Consider the following 12700-nt stretch of genomic DNA (forward strand, 5'->3'; position numbering starts at 1 on the left):
CAACGGAAGTACTTTAAACATCAATGGGGTGGGGCTAGAGAACTGGGAAGACGGTCTGAGGTCTAGCTGTAGCCAGGACAACATGGATCAGCCGGAAATCACTCGTTTGTAGCAACTGCACCAGCTATACTTGAGCATCGATTCCACTATCGTATTTTTTGTTGTGGTGGGTTTGAAGTCCCGCGCTCTACAGTACGACCGCGCCATCTACTGGCAAAACTGTGTATATTTGAGGATCGCTTTTTTGTGTGTCTCGTATTCGTTTCTGTCGAAGACACTGGGTTTACCATGCTGTTGAAGTTTGATGGGGAAAACGTGTGGAGAATTTAACTTAATAATACAGTCAAAAAGAGATGCAATGAAAAAGTCAAACGATACGATACAGAATAAAGAACGGGATTGGTAAAAAAACTTGACCAAACATTAAAAATAAGCAAAATGATTTTTAAAAATGATAAAAATCAAGGACAGTATGGCGATTATGTATAAATTCGTCGTCACAACACTGCTACAATTGAAGTATGATGGAGAGGGATAAACTCAAAAGTGTCCCTGCTTTTACAAAGTAACATTGATTTGTCTTTGTTCATGTACCAATAATATTCATTCTGTTTACTTCATATCAGTGGCGTCGCTAGGTAGGGTGATACCCCGTGCGGGGCACCTAATGGTGTCACCCCCCTCCCCCATTGTTTTTCTCTGTAAATTTTGTAGCTGATGTCAGCACCCCCCCCCCCCTCCCCGGTAAAACCTTTAAAGTGTTGATGTTAAATACTAATGATGTCGGTTGTTATTATGTTAATACAGCTGGATGTAGCATTGTTTTCTTTATATACCCCCTTATCGGGATCGTCATTATGTAGCCTACTTAAAATAGTTTTAACTCTAATTAACCATTTATCGAACTAGCAAAAAAAAAATTATTCGATATATCTTGCAATTTTTTTTTGTCTTGGTATCACCCCCCCCCCCCCTTTTCCCATAAATTGTGTCACCTAGTGCGCTCCGTAGCCCCTCCCCCACCCCCGCCTCATATGTTGAATGCTGTGTCAAGCTGGTCTTTCATGTTTACGTATTAGGAGCTGTTAATGACTTTCATAATCTTAAACGATCTGGCTGTTAGCACAAGCGTGCTAACACTTTGCGACAGGCCCACCAGTAACAATGTGCTATCTTTTAAACCGAATGCACGGTCTAACTACTTAAGCTGATTCCTGGTACTTTATGTACCAAGTGCCCTACTAAGTAGAACTGTTACTGTTTTATAAAAAGGCATATGCCCTGTCTCTTTTGAACAATGGCAATAGGGCTGGTAAGTAGGTCACCAATCAGTTCTACGCCTCAATAAAACCTGCATGAGCCATAGAACTGGTTGGTGACCTACTTACCAGCCCTATTGCAACAGGGTTTAGACCAACTTTGTAGCATGATTCACGTTTTATAACGGAGGTTGGTACTATTTATATAGCTCTTTCTTCCCTTGTCGTCAGTGTATACAAGGATAGAATGTAAGCACATGTGCATCTTCACAAGCACCATCCCGAATTAGATTATTTATATCTAGTACTCAGTGACGCTGAAATAAATTCATCAACTTGCCATAGCGCTATGCGATGTCACTAATAAATTGTATGGAGCATCTTACGAAGTTTGTAACGCTCTATTTAAACAGGTGTTTTTTTTTATTTTCGTGCACCGTTACAGAACTAGAGGTGCATTCAATGAAGTTCTTCTTACAGTGTGTACTGGCATGACAAGCTTTTAAATGCATTTTTTAAAACTTTAAAACATTTGTTTCTAATCTATTAGACGTTGTAGATCTACCACAATAATTTGGTTGTTTTTTTTTTGGTTTATTAAAGTTTTGCAATATAAGAATAGCATTTAAATTATGCATTTGATTATGAATCAATAAAATATTTTCTTACTGATATACGTCCATTTTGTTTCATATGTTATTAGCACGTAAAGCGAACCATAAATAAACTTAAGAAGGGAACCACGAGTAAACTTGACAAGGAAACACCAATAAATTTCAAATAAACCGGGAGTGATCTCCCCTAAACTTTCTCGAATATTCTTATATAAAATAACAGGGGATGGGAACTCGGGCTATAGACATGATTTTTAATCCTTTTTAAATACTTAAACTTTTAAAAATAGAATAAAATCTCGTAGACAAATTAATTGCACACCAAGTGAACGCCAAATAAAAAAGCGCATAATAGTGCGCAATATTATTAGTATTTTAAAAATTTACATTAGTTTTTTGAGAAATCGGAAGTAGCGTAAATTACTACTTCCGATCAACGGAAATTACTCAAAATTTAACAGAAAGTAGAGAATTAGATCTTTTACTTACATGTGAAATTTCATTTATCTATCTGAAATAGTACTCAAGTTATAGGCTTTTGAAAAATTCAAAGTAGGAAAAGTACCACTTCCGGTTATCGGAAATCGCTCAAAAGTTGATACGGATCTACGATTTTGATAAAATACTTATATATGAAATTTCATCAACCTAGCTGTAACGGTTCTCAAGTAATCGTGTTTACACACGGACAGACAGACAGACACACACACAGACACACAGACATACGGACAAGATTGCAAAATTATGTTTTTCCGTATCAGTGAGGTGTAAAACGTCGAGATTTGTAAAAATCTCGATTTTTTTTTTTTTTGCACGATTACAATACTTTCTCTATACTTTGTATATACGAGAAAGTAAAAAGGAACCATAAACAAACTTAACCAGGGCACCATATATATATATATATATATATATATATATATATATATATATATATATATATATATATATATATATATATCCCTACAGTGGGAAAGATGTTTATAAAGATGTCTTTTGCAAAGTTTGTATTCAATACATTAACAGAAGCTGGTCTGGGTGGTGTTTTCAAACATGGAACCCCAGTCTCCATCTTTATGATATTTGTGTATGGGTCAAGTCAGCCTTTGTCGCTTGTGATCTTCTAATAGCAGCAAAAAGGCCCATTCCGAATCTATTGTTCTAGCAAAATCTACTTCTGTCCTACCACGATCCTTGCTTAAAATCAATGTGGATTGTCTCTATTAGTGTCATGATTACTTTGTCATAGCCATGAAATGATGAAGGGTCATCAAATTCCCACTATTAGATGCATTTATATTTGCTCCATTTGAATTACATGTCCACTTATGATGTCATTAACCCAGAATGCTGTAACGGCTAGTGATGTCGTACCATCTCTTGGCTTTTTTTCTTTAATGTGCCTCAGACATGTAATTTAAAGCGTCAGTTTGCCTTGCATGTTCGCTTTAGTATTAGAGTTTTCATCATCGGATTGTGAGGACTGATGCAGATTTACAATAGTAATACTTCTTTCTTACATGTAGCCTACTTTCATTCATTTAAGATGGTTTATTTATACACTATACAAAACGTCTTATTACAATTGTATTTTTAAACTTGAAAATTTAAATGTTTAATTAAAAAGTGATTCAATGTTCTGTGTAGAGTTGGGAAAGTTATGTGTGCATTTTTATCGGTGGGATGGGCTGAGTGGGTGTGGGCTTACAACTAGAACTGAAATAAATTTGTGATTAATGAAAAATAATATCAATAATATTATGAGCAGCCTTGATGATATTATGTAGAGTGTGCCAAGTAAAATCAAACATTCACTCCTCTCAAACAGCCATATCCATAGCATTCCTCCTGCAGATTTTTGTTTCTTATTTTTTAAAAAACATTTTTAAAAACAAAATTGTAGTTATATACAGTTCAAAGAGAGATTATGATTGAGTAATTAAATTTTTTTAAAAAAGTCAAAATTACATAAAGCCAGATTAAGATAATCAATAACGGATGCAACTCTTTTACTCCCGATGATTTAGTTCTCTGTTGTCCTACCCTTATCTGTGATGCCAAAATTTGACAATATGGAGTACCTGTCAAGGAACAAAATCTATCGTGGGAAAAGTTTTTTTTTTATGGTTAATCAAGAAAACTTTATTACTTTACACAGAACTGATACAGCATTACGCTAGACATATCATCGTGACTCCCACCCACTCAACATTCAACAACAGCGGAATCTCAGACTCTAACATTTTATGATGTGGGCAAAGTCATGGTGTTTTTTTTTCCTCCTCAGACATGTAATTTACAGGGTCAGTTTGCCTTGCATGTTCGCTTTAGTAGGCAAAAGAAAAAGACAAAAAAGGTAAAGTCAATCATGGTATTATAAAATTATTTTATTTTGATTTATTTTTTTGTTTTAATTTAAATATTTAATTTTTTACAAATTTGTAACAAATGCTTGACTAGCCCCATCATCAAGGTGGTAAACTAAAAGAAATGCAGTAGAATAAAGAAAAATACTCTTAAAAAACATTCCCGAAATAAGTTTTCCTTTTTTTATTATATTTATATTTTAGGTGCAAAAACTCTAGCGAATACCACTTTTTACAACAGCTTACCAATAAATACACCTGCATTTCATTTATTGTCTGTTTCAAAACGAAATTTAGGGCTGCGGATATTTTATTTAGAAAAGTTTTGTTAATTAAAAATATAGCTGGCTAGAGCTGAGAAATGTTCACTAGTTTAAAACGATTAACCAAATTAACAACTTAAGGTTACTCTAGGATATATAATGTGTAATTTACAGTTTGAAAACAAAAATATAAGTTTGTGAGATAAAGTATAAAATTTTTAAAATAAATATGCAAGTGAATAGGGACTTTTTTTAAAAAAGATAATCATATGCAATTTTGTGTGCAATATTCATTGCATGGTATAGTATAAACATAAACTTTAAGTGATTTTAAGGTTGTATCCACTTCCTAGCCACACTGATATTAAATTTGTCAACCTTTGATTTAACATATGCCTAGATCATATTTGACTGATCACTTTTTGTTTAGGCAAATCTTTGTCCTAATACTTCTTTGGGGTTGTATTATTAAGACTGTTCACAACATATCCCATGATTCAATGCATTAATTTATTAAATGTGTATTCAACATCAAGGCATGTTGTTAAGCTATTTTTCATATTTAACTTTTTCAAATGGTCTCAGTGATGCAACTGAAAAAGACAAAATACACCAATACCATGAATTTATAACAAAGTACACATTTTACTGTCTGTAAATCTAGATCGTCTTGGGATTTTAAGCAGCAACTTTTGTTTTTCCTTTCTTGGCAAACCAATCATCACTTTTATCTGCTGTTATTGCCTCATCTAGCAATGTATTGGCATTTTTATCTGCTTTTGACAATTCACGGAATGCTTCATCTCCAACATAACATATTTCATGCCCATCCGGGTCTGCTATTATAACAACTTGCACAGTCGCTTTTCTTGGTGTATCTAGGCTAACAAGTGGTGTTAAGATAGTTTGGTGTTCAGATTTCATTAAATTTTCTAAAGCAGGGAGCTCTACACTTGGACATGAAATTGCTATTCTTCCAAAAGCCGTTCCGTGATCCACTGGTTTTTCGATATCAACAAGCTCAAGCTTACACTGGTCATTAGCATAACCAAGAATAGCAGATTTATCATGTTGATCAAAGATTTTCATTCCACAAAGCCTCACCCAGAAATCGATAGATTTAAGCAGATTGGATGAGGCAAGTGTAACAATCTGGACAGGATCTCCTTGTAAAGATTTTTCAAGGACTTTAAAAACATAGCCATCAGGAGATGATAGTACACAAGCTCCATTTTCCTCAGTAATTTTATCACTTGTGCCCTTAGCTCTTTCAAAAACAGATTTTGATGACACTGTGATACCCAGAAAATCATTTCCTAGCTTGGAACTGCCAATACCGTAGTTGTATGTTAATTCAGCTACAAAATGATTATCTTCTGGTCCATATCCCACCATTGTTTTGCTCCATTTACCATCATAAGGACCATTACAGGCTGCTTTACATCCTTCTTCAAATTCTTCATGACGAAGAATCTGCATTCCCAGCACATCTCTATAAAATCTGGCATTCTCTGTCCGATTTCCAACTTTAAATACGAAATGCAAAGCTCTTCGAGAACTAGATGTCATTGTATAAGTGTATATTTTAAAAGTCGACAAAATCTATACACTAGATCTAGATTTAGTTATTTTGCTTTTTTAAATTTGTACCAAAGTTGCTTCATTAACATGAAATCATCAAACGTTCAATATGTTTATGTTGGCATTCGCATGTTGAATGTTGTTATTGCTCTGTCATTATAAAATTATAAATATTTCTACATGGCTTGAAATTCGAGTTGATTAGATACAGCAGAATTGTATTGCTTCTGTACAAAATACTTACGCAAATATCATACGGTTTTATATTTCAAATGAAAAAAATTAACCACATTAAAAAATAAACGAATACTACAAACCAGACATAAATTTTATTTATATTGCTAATTATAAAGTTTAATATGCTAATGTATACTTATTTTCATTTATTATATTTTAGCTGTGAATAAGATTTTATTAATATAAAAATTTGCTAACAAGAACAGGTTGTTTCCCTTTGATTTTTATGGTTGTTGAAAGGGAGGTAAAAAATCAAATTAAATATTATTTTTTTTTTAAAAAGTGTTTACTTCTTGCCCGTGTTTGATTAATAATTAATGTCCGGTTACAGCTAAATTTCCAGTCGAGAATTTTCTTCCCTCTCATATTGACGAGAGTTGGTTGGTCATGGTGCTGGCCACACCATCCATTCACGCGCCGAGGTCAAGAAACATGTGTACTCTCCATCATCTGTGCAACAGATCATTATGCTACGAGAGTATGTATAGTTGTGTGCTCTTGTAGAAAAACAGTTTTCCAACAGATTATGTTAGTGTTCTAAAGTATATTATTAAACTCAACAAAATGGGTCGCTTGAAATCTAGGTCATAGATGGTAGGGGTGGTGTGAGGTTAAGGGGTTTGAGGGTGTTATATATATGTATCTATTTGTATACAGCAATGTGTAGTGTAATACACATCCAGTCCGGGGATCATATCGTGTTATCGTCTTCTTTAAAATGTAGCCTGACACAGTTTAGTGATGGAACAAACACAAAAGGTTATATTCAGGGTAAAACTATTTACACATCAATCTAGCTACAACTAACGCTCGACTTCAGTGTGGAGCGACGTGGTGACGACGATTGCGTCCGTTGTCTTGACATTGAGGCTATGAGGTTGTTTGTTGTGATTGCGGAAGGGGGTGGGCAGGGGGGGGGGGGGCTTTAAAGTACATATACACACAAAGACGCTCACACGTATATAAAAATATAACCGTTTACCTAAACATTGCAAGCTTTCTAATGTGGTGCTTCCATTCTTCAAATATCTAAGCCATTTTTTCAGAAAAAAATTAAAAAATAAAAAGTATTGGTGCTTTTATTCTAGTGTGTAATTCTTGCAAAGTAATGAATTTCACTTTAGGTTACATCGCTTAGTATTATATCACTTATATTATTTAGCATTGATTGGCTGATTAAATCCAGGAATTTTTTTTTTATTTACAAGGTGATTTGTAAAAATTCACAAAAGACACTACAACATTATGGTTAGGGTATGGGCGTGGTCGGGTAGAAGGGCGTATGGCTGGCGATCCAAACATTTAGAGAACGGGTCCATTAGTCTGTAGGATGGTACCAGTGTTTCTTTCAGACTTTTTTTCTCCAGGGGAGCACTTAGTATTTTCGGGGAGCAAACTAATTTTTGGGGAGCGGACTAAATTTTCCGGGGGAGGGGGTGAGACGGACACTGGTGAAAGTATATATTTTCTATATCAATTCCTTTCGTAGACTTTCTTCGGAAAGTGGGGGGGGGGGCTAATTCACGTAAGGATGCATAACTTACCACTATTTCCATTCATATATAACATTTGAAGAAAAAAAACCTTCCATAGGTTTTTAAAAACGTTTTTCCAAGTATTCAAAAGTATTTAGGTACATAATAAAAACGTCCTTTTAAACTTTCTAAGAATAGCATCGTATTTCCCGAGGCTATATATAACATACCGAGGTCTAAGCGACACGGCTTCTTATTATGCTCGCCTACGCCTTGGTACACCATTCGTCAAGTTATGGTAATTTGGATAACACTTGAAATCTTGAGGTAATGTACACTATTTCACAATAATATACTCTTATGTCGACATTATTATTTATCTTAGCTTATAAATAACCAATAACCAATAATTAATATACCTTATGGACCAATAATGAATCGGGTCTTCTATTATTTAAACTGCTAACACGAAAGTCTCGAGTTCGGATCTCGATGGGTACCTGACTCGCGCTAATAAAAATAAAGGCAGCTGAACATAGTGTTGACCACACTAATCCCTCTGTATGCTAAGGTCTTTGGAACAGATGAACTCTACTTCATCTGCCTCATGTGTCTTGGGTACGAATGTACAAGAAATGTAAGAGAAATGTAAGAGAAATTTTGTAATAAGTAAACCTATAAGAACCACCCGGATGTAACAAAATTTGTGTTAGGCCGTCTATTTTAAAGCTTCTATTTGCTTTAAGCAAATGTCTACATCAAGATTACACCAGATCGTGCGAATCTGTCCTCAAACATCCACACTTAAGCTATACTTACAAGATTTCATTTAACCCGTTTTCTCCAAGTTGCTGCTTCGTGTTTCTTGTTGACGTCACATGTTGACCCCTGCGTTAAAAAATTGACCCACTTACCTTAAACCGATTTGTTTCAAACTTGTAGAGAGGGTGGAAGAAGGCGTTTTGTTACTGAAATAGCAATGTAAACAAAAAGGGATATTACAACACCAAGGGTAGACAAGGTACAGAATATAATCCAAGTAGAGAGAAAGTAGTTTTAATCCAACGGGATTCGAACCTACCAATTCAAGCAATCAGATCCTTCGGGTCAGAGTTCAAGCCAACCCGCGTCATCTATGCACAAGCTGTGATAGTGGTCGGTAATAAAAAAAGCTCTGTTTTTGTAGAGCTGATTGGTTGAAGTGTTTACACATCTTATTTGATGCATGGAAGGCGGGGCGATTTGGTGCCGCGATGATTAAAATATCATTTTCTGTTTGAATTGCTATTTTAAGCTTTTAACATACTTAAATCAATATCCAGCAGAATGTGGAATGAACTGTGGAATAGATCCATAACGTAACTGTGCAAACATACGTAATGGTGTCACAGGACTCAATATGCAATGACCTTAACATTTAATTTTTTACCAAAGGTAACATTTACGTCAATCACGTTTGCCTGCTGTGTGACGCATTGCATTCGAAAATAATACATTTTTATCTTTTAATTATTCACCACGTCAAAATTGACATAATGTTATTTTTTAATCATTTTTTTTTCTAGAACAAATTTTGCATAGAAGGATACGACATAATTGTATCTTAAGGGTCATCCATAAATGACGTCACGCTTTTTTTTGACGATTTTCACCTCCCCCTCCCCTCCGTCAAACGTCGTCACAAAAAGCCAGACCCCCCCCCCCCTAAAATGACGTCACACCTCAGCCTACAACCCCCCCCCCCCCCCCCAAAAAAAAAATTGCAGTTGAATTTTTTTTTTAAACATCGATATTTTTCTAAAATCTTGTCTGAACTCTGTCAACATAGAGTATTTTAATCAATTCCTATTACAATTTATTAAAACAGTTTTCTAAAACGCAAAATAACGGCTAAAATTCGTTTTCTAACATTGCCTTTTTATAATGCAAAAGTTTGACGTCGCACCATCTGAACCCCCCCCACCCCACCCCCTCATCACACACAGTCACAAAATAACGGAACCCCCTTCCCCTACGAGTGTGACGTCATTTATGGACGACCCCCAAAGGTCCTTTTTTAATTACACTTTTTATTATTCACGATGTCAAAATTGACAAAATATTATTTTTTTAGCATTTTATATCCTTTAGGTGCATTGAACGCTAAAGACACAGCTACTTTAATAAGAGAATAAAACAGATTGTTATTTTTAAAGTTGTATCTATCCATTGTTGAAATAATCGACTACAGAAATGCCAATCTCCACTACTGGTATAATCAATTGCCTTATCAAAAGTATACACGTCACCAGCACTCAAGTTCCAGACGATAATCAGAAAACTGGAACTAAATCATGTGAGGCGAAGAAATCGGAAATTAAAAAAACTTCTTCCAAAAAAGCAAGTCAAGTTTCCGGGCTTTCAGAGCTGATTTCTAAGACGAATAGTCTGGCCACGTCTTTAGCCGGAGCCCATGCAAGAGATTCTACCCCAAAGCAAGTAGATGGAGCCAACGGCTCTACAGAGGACCCTGGCTCTCAGAGCCTACCTCCAACTGTTATAACCGAGATCAGAAATTCTATTCTATCCTCGCTACCTAAAATTGAGGAAGAGTTCAAAAAGGCGGGGCTAGACAAAAGGTTTTCTAAAGCAGACGTGGAGAGGGCGCTGGAAAAGCTACAAACTTCTGGCCAGGATAGTGGTGAAGAATTCTGCAAAATTAACGGCCGAATTAGTCAAGACGGGAAACTGAATTTGTAAGATTATTTTAAAATATAGACAATATTTAACTAGAAACAGGTGTATCCAACTTTATAGCGAAATATATTGCATTTAAATAATCAAAAGTGCATTATTTTTCTCATTTTTTTTTCATGTATAGGGTTAATATTATGATCGTGAAGAATAATTAACATATATTTACCGATATTTTGACAGATTTAGCCGTTTTAAACCTTACTGCTTTTGACTTGTCCAAAAACTCTATCAGACATGCATGAATATATTTAATGATTATTGAAAATAATTTTGTAACTTTAAACTTAATCGCTACATACATTTATGAATATATTTAAAAAGTATTTAAGTAACTTTAAATTTAATTAATACCTACTTAATAAATAGATTTTTTTTTAAATTAATCGATAAGTACTTTAATAAATATTTGAAAAAATAAATTAACTTTAAAATTAATCGTTAAAATATTAAATTTATAGAAATTTTATGTTGAAAATATTGCAGTAACCTTAAAACTAATCGATACATATTTGTATTATTTATTAATAAATAATTCTCTTTTCAGCTTTGTATCCATCAATTTCGTCAAAGTACAAAACATAAAGACAGAGAATGTGGAGATTGGTCATTCTGACGCTGTGGGTATTAACGGGACTACCATCAACCTGACGGGGTATGGCACAGTACAATGAGGAGAATGTTCTCGACTCGACTAACAGCCATATGTAAAAGGATCAAGCACATCACAGACGTCAATAGCACGTCACCAAATATTCTTCTACACATCTATCTTATCAAAGATTGATTAACGTTATCCGTTATTTATTTATTTATTTATTTATTTATTTATTTTTTTATTTTTTTTTTGTAGGCCGACAACAAATGAGTAATGGAGGATGAACTTTGATCTAAATTTATATATCATCGATGTATATGGTAAATAGTTAACTATAATAATTAATTAACTTCCAGATATTGATTCAAATACAATAAACACAAGTATTTTTTATGAAATGTCTATTGTTGGTTGTTAATATAAGAAGCTATAGCTCTTGTCGTCCGTAAACAAAGTCAAGCTTATAAAATCAATTTCCTACCCCTTTCACCCAAACCCTACCCTCATCGCCACTCGTCATCACAGGAGGTAAGAACCCCCTAATTAGATATCACACTAGCCAACAACACACCAACTTTCAGTTTAGTAAGGGGATATAACCGCGGATAATGTTTTTGCAAAAATATTAATTGAGTAGCCTCTCTTTGCATATAAAAACTTTTTTTTTCTTTCTATTTTTTTACACAAAATTTTAGAAAATTGTGATTGGTGTTAGATTTATTTATCAATTTTTATAATAATTTGCGAATAAATAAAATTGAAACTGCTTGAATTAGCGTAAAAAATATTTTTTTAAAAGTAATACGGTGACGTCAGAGTATGTTTCCCTCCTCTATCTCACATCGTCAAAAATGTCCGAACCTCCCATTCCTCTACGGATGACCCAAAACACACAAATTAGTAACAGTAAGTCAAATCAGTAACAAACGAACATTTACTAACAACCATCAACGATGCCAAATTAAAAACATAACAAATTATTAACATGCCGGTTTTCCTTAAAGTTATTTTACAATAGTGCATTGTTATAATTTCAAAGAACATCATTTATTTTCTTCTCTTTAGTGCATTATTACATAAAAGCTGGTTATTGGAACGTTTCCTTTTTATTAATTAAAAAAAAATATACCTTCAGAGAAATTATGTTCAAATTAAATAAAAATGGTTGATTTAATCGCATGTCTCGAATATTATGCTACTAAATATGGCCACAATTATATTCAAGCAAATAATCTTAGATTCGATTCTTATGAGCAAAAAAAAAACAAATTAGTTCAGATTTAAAAACTTGATGAAAATAACATTCCAATTTTTATTTATATAAAACACCGAGTAGAATAATGTAAGAAATGTAGGAAGGTTTTATCAGAATGTGAGGTAGATTCTATCAGATAATTCTGCCAAATGATGCAGCAGGTTTAATCGAGACATGAGGTAGGTTTTGGTAGGATTTGGTAGGTTTTGGTAGGTTTTGGTAGGTTTTGGTAGGTTTTGGTAGGTTTTGGTAGGTTTTGGTAGGATTTGGTAGGTTTTGTATTCTAAGAGGTGAGTTCTGATCATTACTCAGGTAATTG

The 12700-nt window shown here is 34.0% G+C and overlaps 1 protein-coding gene across 1 annotated transcript; it reads right to left on the bottom strand.

Moving 5' to 3' along the window:
• Window positions 1-4976: 4976 nt before the first annotated feature.
• On the bottom strand, window positions 4977-6218 carry LOC131936302 (glyoxalase domain-containing protein 4-like). The gene is made up of 2 exons (XM_059293226.1): window positions 6153-6218; window positions 4977-6060 (listed from the first exon to the last, which is right to left on the bottom strand). The coding sequence occupies exons 1-2, from the start codon at window positions 6170-6172 to the stop codon at window positions 5181-5183; spliced, it is 900 nt and encodes a 299-aa protein (XP_059149209.1). The 5' UTR covers window positions 6173-6218; the 3' UTR covers window positions 4977-5180.
• Between the last annotated feature and the right edge of the window lie 6482 nt (window positions 6219-12700).

This window comes from Physella acuta, unplaced genomic scaffold, assembly GCF_028476545.2.
Source record: "Physella acuta isolate Inbredline_101_S28 unplaced genomic scaffold, ASM2847654v3 ptg000175l, whole genome shotgun sequence".
Taxonomy (NCBI): domain Eukaryota; kingdom Metazoa; phylum Mollusca; class Gastropoda; family Physidae; genus Physella; species Physella acuta.